The 16,449-nt window shown below is 37.7% G+C and overlaps 1 protein-coding gene across 31 annotated transcripts in view; it reads left to right on the plus strand.

Annotated features, from left to right (window-relative positions):
• Window positions 1-16,449, plus strand: part of USP9X (ubiquitin specific peptidase 9 X-linked) — a 152,533-nt gene that overhangs the window by 80,046 nt on the left and 56,038 nt on the right. For all 31 annotated transcript variants that reach the window (XM_078364058.1, XM_078364063.1, XM_054251121.2 and 28 more), the window contains 7 exons: window positions 2,071-2,158; window positions 4,986-5,328; window positions 6,605-6,700; window positions 7,442-7,653; window positions 9,756-9,996; window positions 10,221-10,370; window positions 11,473-11,593. In XM_078364058.1, the coding sequence (XP_078220184.1) occupies window positions 2,071-2,158; window positions 4,986-5,328; window positions 6,605-6,700; window positions 7,442-7,653; window positions 9,756-9,996; window positions 10,221-10,370; window positions 11,473-11,593 (1,251 nt within the window). The remainder of the gene's footprint in view (window positions 1-2,070; window positions 2,159-4,985; window positions 5,329-6,604; window positions 6,701-7,441; window positions 7,654-9,755; window positions 9,997-10,220; window positions 10,371-11,472; window positions 11,594-16,449) is intronic.

Below are 16,449 nucleotides of genomic sequence, written 5' to 3' on the forward strand. Positions count from 1 at the left end.
ACTCCATCCAACAATAGTAGAAACTACCAAAACCACGTATCTTAATAGATGCAGAAAAAGCATTTGTCCAGTCCAACCTCTTTTCAATATAAAAAGGCTCAAACTAGGAATAGAAGGGAACTTCCTCAACCTGATCAAGAGTATCAAAAAAAAAAAAAAAAAACAGCAGCTAACATCATACTAATTAATGGCAAAAAGACTGGTTGCTTTCCCCTTAGGATCAGGAATGAGACAGTGATGTCCACTTCAGCTGCTTCTGTTTAACATTCTGCTTGAGGCATTAGCCAGGGTAACTAGGCAAGAAAAAGAAGTAGAATAGAAATCTGAATAGAAATTTCTGCAGAGAAGGTATATAAATGGCCAACGAGCTCTTGAAAAGATGCTCAGCATTATTAGTTACTAGGGGAATGAAAATGAAAACCACAGTGAGATAATACTACTTCATACGTGCTAGGGTGACAAAAGACAAGTAAATGTTGGTGAGGCTATGGAGAAATTAGAGCCTTTTTATGTCCCTTTTGGGATTGTAGAGTGGTACAGCCACCTTGCGAAATGTTAAACATAGAATTTAGTGTATTATCCATTCCCAGTTACATACCCAAGTGAAATGTATACATAATTCTGTACCATGTGAATGAACTTTGAAAACATGCTAAGTGGTTTTGAAAAAGTCCGTCAGAAACAACCACATACTGCATGATTCCCCCTTTTTTTTTTTTTTTTTTTTTTTTTGAGATGAAGTCTCAACTCTGTTGCCTAGGCTGGAGTGCAGTGGCACCAACTCGGCTCATTGCAACCTCCTGACCTCAGGGGATCCACCCACCTGGGTCTCCCAGTGTGCTAGGATTACAGGCATGAGCCACCTCACCCAGATTTTTTTTGTTGTTAAAGAGTGACAAGGTCTTCCTATTGCCCAGGCTTGAGTACATTGGTGTGATCGTAACTCACTACAGCCTGGAACTCCTGGCCTCAAGCCATCCTCCTGTCTCAGCCTCCCAGGTAGCTGGGAGTAGAGGTGTATGCCACCACACCTGGCTTTTTTTTTTTTTTTTTTTTTTTTTTTTAATAGAAAAAAAACAGGGTTTCCCTATATTGCTCAGGCTGGTCTTGAACTCCTGGCTTGAAGCAATACTAATGCCTGGGCTTCCCAAATTGCTGGGATTCCAGGCAAGGGCTAAAACTTGACTTTCTTTTCAGTTTCTTAAGAAAACCTCTTCAAGTAGTCCTTTAAGTCCCAATGTTGTTGAAATTTGGATTCATGAAGTAGACCATGTTTATGCCTGTTTGCGTATTCCAGTATATGTGGAATTAGAAAGTAGTTGGTCATAATATGTGGGGATTTTGTCTTTATCAAAGCATCAAAACCAAATGTTTCCAGACATTATGAATGTCCTATCTTTGTAGCACATCAAGAGTTTGTTCAGAGAAGAAACATCAATGTTTTGAAGACTTGGATTACCAATACCAAAGGAGCTCACATAATTAGAATCTTTAAAAATGACTTGCACATACCATAGGGTCTGGGATCTGATATGGAAATAGAGTAATTAATGCTGAAGGAAAATGACACATTTGTGGACATTAATAACATAGTAATAATGATGATTATATGATAAGTTGATCATGTAGAGTAGCATCTTGTGTTACCCTCACTTCTTGGGTGTAAATTAGTATTTTTATGCTAAAATATTTTTTTCTTCAAGAAAATACCTTTCAGTATAACAGGTAGGCAATTGAAAAATTTTTGGTCTTAGTTCACATTCACAGACCACTTAAGTTGGTCTTAGGCTGCAATCATAAATTGCTTCATTGTGTGTGAAGGTTGCACGAAGGGGTTGTGCTGAAGAATTATTTTTGATAGCACATTTAACATTCTTTTGGTTATGTAACAGGAAAGTATTTTTATGAGAAAAACAGGAGATGGATAAAAACCACCAATTAGTAGAATTTAGGTTACCTTTTAATGATAAAGGTTTAATGACATTTTAACTGACCTAGTTTCTTAGGTTGAAGTCAGCAGTGATTTGGTTTATCCATGTGTTTAATGCATGATTTTTTCTTAATTTGCAGACCATGAAGATTATGACCCACAAACTGTGAGGCTGGGAAGTAGATATAGTCACGTTCAAGAAGTTCAGGAACGGCTTAACTTCCTTAGGTTTGTTTTATACAATTAGTGTTGCTCTCTTTAAGAAGCAGATAAGGAATATAGAGTGAATAGACTACATAGCTTGGTCTTTGTTGGGTGGCCTTTTTCCAAGTCATATAAGACATTTCCCAGTATTTGTTACTAAATACCCTACAATGATTGGCTGAATTTTAACTTTCTTTGTTGCAGTATTTTAAGAGAATACATTTTTAAACTTTAGAGTTTATTTCTGTTCTTCATATCTGTTAATGCTGGAAATAGTGGTGTTTTTTTGTTTTTGTTTTTGTTTTTGTTTTGAGACGGAGTCTTGCTCTCTTGCCAGGCTGGAGTGCAGTGGCACAGTCTCGGCTCATTGCAACCTTTGCCTCTCAGATTCAAGCAATTTCTTCTACCTCCACCTCCCGAGTAGCTGGGACTACAGGTGCACACCACCACGCCCAACTAATTTTTGTGTTTTTAGTAGAAACGAGGTTTCACCATGTTGATCAGGTTGGTCTTGATCTCCTGACCTCGTGAACCGACTGCCTCGGCCTTCCAAAGTGCTGGGATTACAGGTTTGAGTACCATGCATGGCCAACCAGGAGGAGGACTATACTGACATAATGATATCATGGACATTAAGGACATCGGGACAAAAGGCTGCTAGACCAACACCTCAAAAGAGTGGATTGAGTCTTCTGGTGCCTTGTTTATTCTAACAGTGGCTGACAGGCAATCTAAAGTCGTGTGTTAATGGTGTAATTTCAGATTGGCATGAGGGAAAATGTTGATTAAGATAAAATGTAGTATAGGGCTATGTTTGCTCTACAATATTTAGCTTTTGGCGATTACACACTTACAGATGTGCAAAGTACCTTTATTAAAAATTTCAATTGTCAGGCTCCGTGGCTCACACCTTGTAATCACAACACTTGGGGAGGCCAATGTGAGCTGATGGTTTGAGCCCAGGAGTTCAAGACCAGCCTGGGCAACATGGCAAAATCCCATCTCTATAAAAAATATAAAAATTAGCGAGGCATGGTGGTGCTCACCTGTAGACCCAGGTACTCGAGAGGCTGAGGTGGGAGGATCACTTGAACCTGGCAGGCGGAGGTTGTAGTGAGCTGTGATTGCACCACTGCACTCCAGACCCTGTCTAAAAAAAAAAAATTTTTTTTTTTGATGAGAGGTTTCTTTTGAATTCCAGAAAACAAATGTAGCAAAAGAGCCTGTTAAGTGTGCTAACAGAAATGCCCAGATTATCACTGCTTCATGAAATCTGTTCCATTTATTATTTTGATAATGTATTCCGGAGAGTTTTGTCCTGGACTATGTTATAGATTTCTATTTATTGAATTTGGCACTTACTTATGGAGAAAATTTTAAGTAGCTGCGTAATTTTAACTTGAGGAAAAACTTCTACCAAATTTTAAGAAATTTGGTATTAAAGTGCATAGTTTTTCTGTGTGTTTTGTTTTTAACCACCTGGATAGAAGGACTTGCCTCCCCACATTGAGAGTTACTGCCATTGTAAGTAGTCATTACTGATTGGCATGTGTTACATGTCCCTTAGGGTTACTAGAACAGAGAAGTGGTTTCAAGCCCTTTTGCATTTTAAAGTTTGGAATCGGAGGAACTGTTGTAGTTTCTATCCTTTTTGTACCTCTATGTGAGCTATATCAACTAACTCAAGGGAGTAGAACCTGACTTTAATGCTTACTGTGTGTTTGGCCTGTGCCAGACACTTTATATTTGCTCCGAAGCAACACAGTTAAGCAGGTGTTATTCCCATTTGATCAATAAGAAAACCAAGATTCCAGTGGCTTAAAGTAGCTTGTTTGAAATCCCACAGCCAGTATATGGTAGAATTGCACTACTCAACTAGGTCTCTTTTACTTAAGTCTGTGCTCTTCCTATTAAGACCAGTAGTTTTTTAGACCTGTGTGGGAGCTTTAAGGCTTCTGAGTTAAGTTCCTTCAAGATTTCTGAACAGGCAATAGGAATTTTCCCATTTCTCCTTTCTTTTTCCTCTCCCAACAACTGGAGCAGTTCTGCTTTTATTTTATATATAAGATTTACAAATGGGATTTTTATTTGAAGAAAATTGTATGCCATCTTTAGGAAAAAAAACAAAAAACCTTTGAAAATTTAAGCAGTTTTAACTCATAAGTATTGATAGGTTAGTTATTTGTGAAAGTCACTTAATTGAATACCTCATTTTTCAATGATGCCATATGAGCAGGATGTTAAGTCTTATTTTGAGACAGGATCTCACCCAGGCTATAGTGCAGTGGCAGAATCTTTGCTCACTGCAACCTCCGCCTCCCAGGTTCAAGTGGTTCTCATGCCTCAATTTCCCCTGTAGCTGGGACTACAGGCGCAAGCCACTACACCTGGATAATTTTTGTATTTTTAGTAGAGACGGGGTTTCGCCGTGTTGGCCAGGCAGGTCTCCCCCTCATCCTCCCAAAGTGCTGACATTACAGGCCTGAGTCACCGCGCCCAGTCTAAGTCTTTTATTTTTAACTCAAGCTATTAAGTGTGCCTTTTCCCAAAAGTCTGGTTTCAAAGACTAAATGGTTAAAAGTTCAGAGAAAGAATCTTTTATTCATAATCAGCTGGCTGCATTTCAGGCACATAGTGGGTTGTCAGTTGTATGCTTGTTGAATTAATATCTAGTGGGAATTTTTTTAATATCAGATAAAAGTAGAGAAATAGGTTCTTTTGAAAGAATGAGTATCTTTTTATATAGTTAAAATATAATGGTGGTAAATGTATTATTTTATATGTAATACAGATTGCCTTTCAGGATAAAAATTATATAAATCTAATTGCTAATTTTTTGTTTTTTTTCAAGATTTTTATTGAAGGATGGCCAGCTGTGGCTATGTGCTCCTCAGGCAAAACAAATATGGAAATGCTTAGCTGAGAATGCAGTTTACCTTTGTGATCGTGAAGCCTGTTTTAAGTGGTATTCCAAATTGATGGGAGATGAACCAGACTTAGATCCTGATATTAATAAGGATTTCTTTGAAAGTAATGTGCTTCAACTTGATCCTTCTCTGTTAACTGAAAACGGAATGAAGTGTTTTGAGCGATTCTTCAAAGCTGTGAATTGTCGAGAAGGAAAACTAGTAGCAAAAAGGAGAGCCTATATGATGGATGACTTGGAGTTAATAGGATTAGATTATCTTTGGAGGGTAAGTCAAAAGTAGGAACTCTGTAAATGGTGTCTGATGTACTTTTTCGAATAAGTGAGGAATTGTAATTTTGCATATAAATTGTGCATTTTACTCTGATACTTATCTCAGGAATTTGGTGTAGTTAGTAATTGTTCATTTGTACTATTACATCATTTGTCTGTCAGTGGGCTTTTTCTTCTCTCTTCTTCTCCCTCCTCCTGCCACTAATGTTTCTTTTGTCTTAGCTTAGAATCTGTGAGTTCCATAGATATGCACTAAACATAAAAATCTTTCATTCCTCCCCTGTGGATATTAATGTTTCTTCCCAATTTTTCATTCAGTGTCTATCTATTTCCTCCTCTTCAATGTTTCACTGTAAAAGAGAAGCCAGAAGAGAGGACTTGTATTTAGTATAGATTATGAGTATATGCTTTATTGGTACTTTTTACCTTGTGATATTTGTAAATACTGGGGGGAACAAAATACTATCTTTTTATACTATCTTAGGCTAATCTTTCTATTTTTATAGTGCTAGTATATTATTCCTATCTTTAAAAGTCTGACCTGTTATACAGCAGTTTATATTGTTGTTTGGATATCTGTGAATTATTTTTCTGCAAACCACAGGTAAAGATTTTTAGCTTTTCATTAAGTATGTGGTTTTCAACAATGTTTTAAACAGCAGAAACCTATCTTAAAAACCAAAATTTGCACCACACTACAAAATGTATACTGACTTGAACAAGGAAAACCTGTTTTCTTACTTGGTCTCCCCATGCTTACCCCCTTCCTCCTCACCAACTCTCTTATAAAAGGGGTCAACCCTGAAACACTTCCTCAAAGACCCTTTGGGTTCTGAACATAGTTTGGAAACCAATAATGTAATTAGATGAGTGATAAAGATTGATAGAGACTGGGGGTGGACTAGTCCTTTATGCTAAACTGTGTTTCATGTAATCTCTTATTTCCTGCCAACTGATTTGAATTTATTCTTGAGTGTCTCACTTGGTTATCAAGATGTTAAATTATAGGGTTAAATAATAGTGGTCAAAGCGTATTTTATTTTTATAAAAATGTACCTTTCGTTCTTAAATTGTTTTATTCAGAGACTTTCATTTTGCATTTATTATTTCTTTTGGTCTGTCCTCACTTAATTTTACTTGATTATCAAAGTCAGCTTACCGTTAAATTATTGAATAGTGTATTTAAAATAATTGATGATATAGTTTGAATTTAAATGCCCAACAAAAATATACGTTGAAAGGGATGAACACTTTTTTCATTTTGAAACCAGGTCGTGATTCAGAGTAATGATGATATTGCCAGCAGAGCTATAGATCTCCTCAAAGAGATATACACAAACCTTGGTCCAAGACTACAAGTCAATCAGGTGAGGATTGATGTGCATTAAAACTTACATATGTAATTCTTTCAGTCCCTATTTCTCTTATACAAAAGAGAAAATATACTATTTAAATGAATCTTGCCTTGATAATTGTCTTGAAGTTACTGGGTTTGTTTTTTTGTTTGTTTGTTTGTTTTTGAGACAGTTTCACTCTTGTTGCCCAGGCAGGAGTGCAATGAATGGTGTGATCTAAGCTCACTACAATGTCTGCCTCCCAGGCTCAAGTGATTCTCCTGCCTCAGCCTCCTGAGTAGCTGGGATTACAGGCATGCACCACCACACCCAGCTAATTCTGTATTTTTAGTAGAGACAGGGTTTCTTTATGTTGGTCAGGCTGGTTTTGAACTCCCCACCTCTGATCCGCTGCCTTAGCCTCCCAAAGTGTTGGGATTATGGGCGTGAGCCACTGTGCCCAGCTGAGTGGGTTATTTTAAATGTAGCTATTTATTATATGTTGAAATGACAAAGTCTATGTGAATTCATTTTGATGCTAACAACTAATCCTGAAGTTCATTTTTGACTGTCTGGTTTATATTTGTTAACTTATGTAATGCTAGCTTCCTTTTAAGAAACATAATACATTTTATTATTATATGGATTCTTTACTTAAATATGACTGTTAATTGAATGCTATTTTTAAATCAGCCATTGCCATCTTTAATTGGATTAATGTTTAATTTTTACATTTTAAAGCAACTTTGTCTTTATTTGGTATGTTACTTGTAGGTGGTGATCCATGAAGACTTCATTCAGTCTTGTTTTGATCGTCTGAAAGCCTCCTATGACACATTGTGTGTTTTGGATGGTGACAAAGACAGTGTTAATTGTGCAAGACAGGAAGCTGTTCGAATGGTTCGAGTATTAACTGTTTTAAGGGAATATATAAATGAATGTGACAGTGATTATCATGAGGAAAGAACAATTCTCCCAATGTCAAGGTTTGTGAATAACTGATCTATTGGTGCTAATTCTTAATTATTTTATATTTTCCTAACTATCTGGTAGGAGAGCAGAAACTTTTCTTATTTGAAAATTGTTGTCTTTGACCATTAAAAACATTTGCATCTCATATAATTTTTTAAAATAACCTCCCCCACCCTCCCATCTGGTAATTTGTTTGGGTTTTTTGGGTGAGGCATTCTTACTCAAGTTGTTTCCTGATTTTCTTTTTGTCTTTGACGTTATTGCCCATTAAGTGTTGTAGTGATACTTTACAGTTAAAGCGGATTTTTGTGTTTGTTTTGAGACAGGGTCTTACTCTGTCAACTCAGGCTGAAGTGCCAGGGTGTGATCATGGCTCACTGCAGCCTCAACCTCCTGGGCTCAAGTGATGTTCCCACCTCAGCCTCCCATGTAGCTAGAGCCACAGGCACAGGCCACCACACCTGGCTAATTTATTTTTTTAATTCTTTGTGGAGACGGGATTTCACTACATTGTCCAGGCTGGTTTCAAACTCCTAGGCTTAAGCAGTCCTCCTGCTTTGACCTCCCAAAGTGAGCCACAGCGCCTGGCCCATAAAGAACTCTTAAAAGCTACTTTGCCTGGCAGTATAAGAAATATTTTCAAATGGTGTTCATAGTTTTAGGATGTTTTGTATTGTCAATGCCATCATTTTTTTTTTAAGAGTTCTGTTTATTAACCATAAAAGTATGTAAAGCTATTTCTTTTCTTTTCTTTTTTTTTGAGACGGAGTTTCACTCTTTTTACCCAGGCTGGAGTGCAATGGCGCGATGTCGGCTCACCGCAACCTCCGCCTTCTGGGTTCAGGCAATTCTCCTGCCTCAGCCTTCTGAGTAGCTGGGATTACAGGCACATGCCACCATGCCCAGCTAATTTTTTGTATTTTTTAGTAGAGACGGGGTTTCACCATGTTGACCCGAATGGTCTCGATCTCTTGACCTCGTGATCCACCTGCCTCGGCCTCCCAAAGTGCTGGGATTACAGGCTTGAGCCACCGCGCCCGGCCAAGCTACTTCTTGAATATGATTTTTATTCTGCATTTTACTTTAAAGAAAGATAATATACTAATATAAGTAGCATTTTGGAGTGAACTTTGATACAAAGGATTTTTTCTGGAAAAAAGTGTACATTGTGGCATTTTTGTTGATGCTTTTAATAAAATGTATAACTGTCCCTTTTACATGTGAAAGGTAAACTCTACCTTCTTTTTTTGAATTTTTAAAAAATTTTATCGATACAGACAGGGTCAACCTATGTTGTCCAGGTTGGTCTTGAACTCCTGGACTCAAGGGATCTTCTTTCCTTGGCCTCCCAAAGTGGTAGAATTACAGGTATGAGCCACTGTGTCTGGTCAGCCTTTTACATTTAAAAATAGTCTTAGTGAGTTGGGCTTTTACAGCATGAAAATAAGTGTTAGATCTTGGTTTTAATTTCTTTTCGGTAGACACCTCATTTTCTGCAACCATAGATGCAAAACTAACAACAATAGAATATAATTATTATGTTTTTAAATATTATTTATGTTTATAGTTAAAAGAAGCAATACTTTTTTTTTTTTTTAGTTTCGCTCTTGTTGCCCAGGCTGGAGTGCAGTGGTGCTATCTCCTATCACTGCAACCTCCGCCTCCCAGGTTCAAGTGATTCTCCAGGCTGTCTCCCGAGTAGCTGTGATAACAGGCACCCACCACCAAGCCCAGCTTATTTTCTGTATTTTTAGTAGAGATGAGGTTTTACCATGTTGGCCAGGCTGGTCTTGAACTCCTGACCTCAAGTGATAGACCTGCCTCAGCCTCCCAAAGTGCTGGGATTACAGGCATGAGGCACTGTGCCCAGCCTTATTTTCAAGATACTGAAAATAAGACAGGTTGAGTATCCCTAATCCAAGAAATCCAAAATCCGTCTGGTCCCAGACATTTCATATAAGGGATTCTCAAGCTGTATTAAGTATCTTTTATTTCACATCCTCAGTTTAATAAAGAAAATACTCAAATGTTAAATCCCCAGCATTATTTTCTTGGCAACAAAATTTCCTAGTCTGCTGAATATGATAATGTCTGTCTTTCTTTTTCCCCCCCCCAGAGCATTCCGCGGTAAACACCTCTCTTTTGTAGTTCGATTTCCAAACCAGGGCAGACAGGTTGATGATTTGGAGGTATGGTCTCATACAAATGATACAATTGGTTCAGTACGACGATGTATTCTCAATCGTATTAAAGCCAACGTAGCCCATACAAAAATTGAACTCTTTGTGGGCGGTGAGCTGATAGATCCTGCAGATGACAGAAAGTTGATTGGACAATTAAACTTAAAAGATAAATCGGTATGTATGTATAGTTAACAAATTTTTCAATAAAATCAAACCTGAGACTGTCATTTAATCAATAAATACTAATTGAGCATTTGTTATGTTTGGGGCTTGGTGTTAGGGTTATAGCATTAAAATGTAGCATGTAGTCTTTTGGATTTTTTGTTGGTGTATCACTAAGTTTTGTGTTCTGTGTATTTTTCCTTGTTTTTGATATTAACATAGTATATCATTTTCAGCTTATTACAGCCAAACTTACACAAATAAGTTCCAATATGCCTTCAAGCCCTGATAGCTCTTCTGATTCCTCCACTGGATCTCCTGGAAACCATGGTAATCATTACAGTGATGGTCCCAATCCAGAAGTGGAAAGCTGTTTGCCTGGAGTGGTGAGTAGATACAGTTTTGAACTACTGTATGTAAGACATTATGCTAGGGTCTTTGAGAATAAAGTATATAGGGTGGTTCTTTCTTTTATGGCAAAACTTACAGTTTAATGAGACACAGTAACAAATAACTATACAGTTAACCATCAACTTCAGAATGGAGCCCTCTAAAAGGTAATTGTAACACGGTTGAAATTTAAAACATAATTCCAACTGTGCCCCAAATCCTGCAGATGGCCCTGTGGAACCATGTATACAAAAAGTTAGCCTTTCCACATACTTGGGTTTTGCTTCCTGGAAGTACTGAACTTTCTATCCACATTTGGTTGGGAAAAATTCTGCATGTAAGTGGACCTGTGAAGTTTGAACTTGTGTTATTCAAGAGTCATCTGTATCACTTTTTAAAATTTATACCACAAAATGGGTCATTCTTTTAGAACTATTTATGAGCTGGGCTTGGTGGCCCACACCTGTAATTCTACCTACTCAGGAGGCTGTGAGGCAAGAGGATTGCTTGAGCCCAGGAGTTGTAGGCTGCAGAGAGCTGTGATTGTGCCATTGTGCTCTAGCCTGGTCAACAGAGTGAGACCCAGTCTCTAAACATATAAATAAATGAAAACAAGAACTATGTTGGAAAATACCTGTAATCTTTATCAGATTGTCAGTAACATATCTTATATCACAAAGAAATGATGACTCCTCCCTTTGTTAAGCTCTCCTTTCGCCCCTCCCCACAGAAATTTTAATGGTTACAATAATAGCCACTCCAGTGTCAGGAGGATTTGGCTCCCTATAACAGTTGGATTAAGAATTTGGTAGTGGGCATGGCAGCCTTTTGTTATGTCCAGAGTCTAAATTGTATATATGAAAGAAATGGTTTAATAGGAGGAGCTATCACAAAAAAATGACTGGAAGTGACTTGGATGAGGTATTCAATCTGCACTATAAGGATTTGTAAGGATTAAAAGATGGAAAAGTCAGACTATTTCAAAGAGTAGAAATGGCATAAGTGAAAATATAGGGATTAACACACAAACTTACTCGGGGGGGGGCTTTTTTAATGGGAATAAATAATTTACAGGTAATTATTTTGTGTATTTTCTAGATAATGTCACTGCATCCCAGATACATCTCTTTTCTTTGGCAAGTTGCAGACTTAGGTAGCAGCCTAAATATGCCACCCCTTAGAGATGGAGCAAGAGTACTTATGAAACTTATGCCACCAGGTAAGAATTTTTAAATGATGATCAAGTACTTGCTGGACAAAAAGGAGTATATTAGCAAATTCTGTTTCTAAATGGACCGTGCTTTTTGGTATAGACTACATCAGGAGTTGACAGATGACAGCCCACAAGCCACATCCAGCCCATGGCTTGTTTTTGTGCATCCCAAGAGCTATATTTTTAAGTGGCCACAAAAAAAAAGAAAAAAGAAAAAAAAATCCAGAAGAGTAATATTTTGTGATATGCGAAGATTATATGAAGTTTAAATTTTAGTATCGGTGATCAAAACCAGCCTCATTTGTTTACAGTCTGTCTACAGGACTGCTTTTGCCTTAAAACAGCACAGCTCAGGAGTTGTGACAGAGGCCATATGGCCCACAAGCCCAAACTGCTTGAGTTCCCTGGCCCTTTTCAGAAAATATTTACCTGTGCCTAAACTATAATATGGGTCATGTGTCATCTGCAGCATTGCTCCTTTTTTATTCCGTAGAAACAACCACTTTCAACTTCTTGCTTTTATTTTTTATATATATTTATCATTATGTCTGGAGTGTCCTCATATAGCTCTTTCTTTGTTACTTATAGCTATATACTGATTTTCTACTGTGCAGATGAAAACTTGACTGTTACATGCCCCAACATCCTCCCAGTATTTGCTTAAATCCAAATTCAACATTTAAGTTTCCAAGATTGTGTGAAATATAGATTACTGACAGCTTTATCCTGGATTTAATAATTTCCCTTTTGTTTTCTGTTCTGTACACCTATCACTTTTTCTTCCCACGTACTTTCTAATAATCTTCCACCACATTTTCTATTGTTATATACATTATATGATTCATTGGCTCCACTATTGTCCTAGGACTTTCCTTCTCCTCTGGTTGTTCTTTGCTACACAACCATTGTTTTGGGACTCTGGTTTCTAAAACTTCTCTGTGTCAGATCCTAGTTCACTGGCTCCTATGTCTTAGGCCATGCTTAACGTGCTCTCATTTTGTTAAAGTATATCCTCCTGTAGTTTGGAAGGGCATGTGGAAGGTAGATTTTTTTTTTTTTTTTTAAGACATTTTTTATCTGAATGTAGACAAACTGTCAAATACGATTAGTGGTTTGGGTATAGAATCCTAGGTTTGAAAATGTATTCCTTCTAGATGGTGACATTGTTGATCAGAAGACCAAAGTCCTCTTGGTTTGTTTTCCTTTGTATGTGACCTTGGTTTCTGGAATTTTTGGTTTTATCCTTAAATTTTATTTTTCCCTTCCCCACCCACCCCAGGCTTCCCTTATCCTTACATTTTGAAATATTATAATGTGCCTTAGAGTTAGGTCTGTTTTGTGATGTGGCATCTGTGGGCTTGGAGATTTCCTCAGTTGAGAGAGATTTGTATTCTTTGATAGTTTTCTCACCACCATTTTGCATTTTCTGTGTCTTTGAAATGTCTGAGTGTGATGGTGAATCTTACTAGATCTGATTTTACCTTTTCTCTCTTCCTTCCTTCTCTCTTTTCTCTTTAATCATATTCCATCTTTGGAGTGGCTTAACTTTTTCCAGCTCTTTTGTTGGCTTTTCCCCTCCAGATATTCTGGTGTTAAAATATCAAGACCTTTCTCCTAGTTACACTTTCCCATACATAGGATTTTATTTTTCACTAACAGATTCTTGTGTTTCTGTTCTAATATATGTGTGTTCCTTAAAAACCTAATGTTTGGCAAAATTATGCACTAAAAATGGTAGGGCTTATGGGGGAAAAGTAGAGTTTGGGCAGATGATTCAGGCCTATACAACCTAAAAAAATTTTTAATGTGTTTTTTGAAAATATTTACAATCGTACAGAAAAATTAGAAGTATAATTTAAGAACATTTGAGAATAATTTGCTAGTTTCTGTAGTCCCATTACCACCAAATACATTCCCTACCAACAGGAATATTTGTCTATATAAGCAAAATTCAGCCATCTATACCAGGAAGTTAATGTCAATTCATTACTGCCATCTATTTAGCAGGCCCTATTCAGTGTTTTCAGTAATCTCCTTCACAGCAAAAAGATATCTGGAGTTCAAAATCAAATATAGTCAGCCCTCCATATCCATGGGTTCTGTGTCTATGGATTGAACCAACTGTAGATCAAAAATATTTGGGGGAGAAAACATTGTTCAGAGTTCCAAAAAGCAAAACTTGAATTTGCCACATGCTGAGTACTGTGTTGAATGCACATGAATGAAGCTATGTGTAGGCATTGTATTAAGTGTTACAAGTACAGTTAGGCACTGGATAATGATGTGACAGACCACATACACAATGTTGGTTCCATAAAATAATACCATATTTTTATTGTACCTTTTCTATGTTTAAATACACAAATAAAATACTTACCATTGTGTTATAATTGCCTATAGTATTCAGTACAGTAACATACTTGTATGAGTTTATAGCCTATAAGTAATAGGCTATACCATATATATCCTAGATGTATTGTAGGCTGTGTCATCTAGACTTGTTGTAAACACACACTGATGTTCGTTCACACAATGATGAAATTGCTTAATGATGCATTTCTCAGAACATACACAACACATGAATGTAATCTGGAGATGATTTAAAGTATACAGGAAGGAGTGCATAGGTCATATTCAAATTCCATATATTTTTTATATAAGGTACTTGAGCATCCCTGGATTTTGGTATTGGGAGGGTGGATCCTGGAACCACTCCCAACCCCCCATGGATACTGGGGAATAACTGTATCACATTCAGTTAATGTATCTCTTTAGTTTCCTTCTGAAACAGTTCCTCATACTGTCTTTGACCTTCATGACCTTGACTCTTAAAGTTCATATAGAATATCCTTCAGTCTAGATTTGTCTGTTTTATCATGATTAGATTTGGGTTATGCATCTGTGGCAGAAATACCATAGAAGCAATGTTCTGTTCTTCTCAATGCATCTGATCAGATAGTATGTAATTTCAGTTTTTCCCATTACTGATGATGATTACTGTGATCACTTGAGTTTTTTCTTTGCTTCTCCACTGTAAAATTACCCTTCCCTTGGAAAGGATTTTGGGCCAGGTGTAGTAGCTCATGCCTATAATCCCATCACTTTGTGAGGCCGAGGTGGGCGGATCACCTGAGGCCAGGAGTTCAAGACCGGCCTGGCCAACATGGCAAAACCCCATCTCTACTAAAAAAAAAGACAAAAATTAGCTGGGCACCTGTAATCCCAGCTACTCAGGAGGCTGAGGCTGGAGAATCACTTGAACCTGGGAGGCAGAGGTTGCAGTGAGCTAAGATCATGTCAGTGCACTCCAGCCCGAGCAACAGCAAGACTCCGTTTCAAAAATAAAGTATTTTGTACAGACGTACTTTGAAACTGTTTATACTGTTCCTCATTAGACTTTTCACTTTTCATTCATTCATTTTTATCTGTATGAAATTTTGGTCAAGGGGTTATAATCTGTTGCTATCAATTATCTTGATGCTGAAATGATCTCTAATTTGGCCAGTGAGAGTCCTTTCAGGCTGTTCTGTGTTACTTTCATATGTTTTCATTATTCTTTCAGCACTTGTATCCTTTTTGACTTAAGATGTTTCAGGATAGGCCAGGTACAGTGGCTCACACCTATAATCCTAACATTTTGGAAGAATGAGGCAGGAGGATCACTGGAGCTCAGGAATTTGTGACCAGCCTGGGCAGCATAGTCAGACCTCATCTCTATTAAAAATTTTAAAAATTAGCCAGGTGTGGTGATGCACACCTTTAGTCCCAGCTACTTTGGAGGCTGAGGTAGGAGGATCACTTGAGCATGGGAGATGGAGACTGCATTGAGCTATATGATAATGCTACTGCACTGCAGCCTGGACAACAGAACAAAACCTTGTCTCAAAAAAAAAAAAAAGTTGTTCCAGATTAACATCTTAAACTCTCTCTGCCAGAGTCCTGGATTTGGCTGTTTCTCCAAGGAGCCCTGGTTGGTATATTTTCCTGGAGAATGGTATTTAGAAACCAAGATCTGGACATTTATTGCACTCATTGCTGTTGATGTGTTGTTTCTCCCCAGCTCTCTTAGCAGTTAGAACTAAGGAACGTATGTATGTGTATCCACATTTAAGTCTATATTACTATATACACACACACAAAAATATATGTGTGTATTACAAAACTGTGGGGTCACACAGCTTCCTCTCCTTGCAGCCTATTACGGTTTCATTCAAGTTTTCTCCCTCTCCACGTTTGTAACTCTCTTTTTTTGTTTGTTTTTGTTTTTTGAGATGGAGTCTTGCTCTGTCATCTAGACTGGAGTGCAGTGGTGCAATCTTGACTCACTGCAGCCTCCGCCTCCCAGGTTCAAGGAATTCTCCTGCCTCAGCCTCCCAGTAGCTGGGATTACAGGCATGAGCCACTGTACCTGGCCAACTCTCAAACTCTTTTTTCTGACAGGGAAAAACCTGGCTTCCATTATCCTTTCACTTATTTTCCTATTTAATCAGTTATGTCCAGCATGCATGCAGGCACACACACGCCTTTCTTTGAATGCAGAACTCTGTCTCTGAATGTTGGGTCTCCACTCCAGGGGCACACTCATCACTCTGCATTGAGTTGAATCTTTATGCTAAGCTCTTCCCGCTTGTTGGGCTCCCTCTTCCTCCTTCATGGTCTCTAATTCCCAACATAGGACTACCTTTAAAACTTGCACATAGTTTAATTAGAGCACTAATGAAATGATAATTAGTATCCTCAGAGATAACTTGGACAGCCCAGGCAAGTACTTCAGTGGGACTGAAGGTTTCCTCAGGAGATAGTAAAAAGACACAGACCAGTACAGAGGAAATACCTACTTGACATTGCCGAGATATGATGCA

This window comes from Callithrix jacchus, chromosome X (genome assembly GCF_049354715.1).
Source record: "Callithrix jacchus isolate 240 chromosome X, calJac240_pri, whole genome shotgun sequence".
Lineage (NCBI taxonomy): Eukaryota > Metazoa > Chordata > Mammalia > Primates > Cebidae > Callithrix > Callithrix jacchus.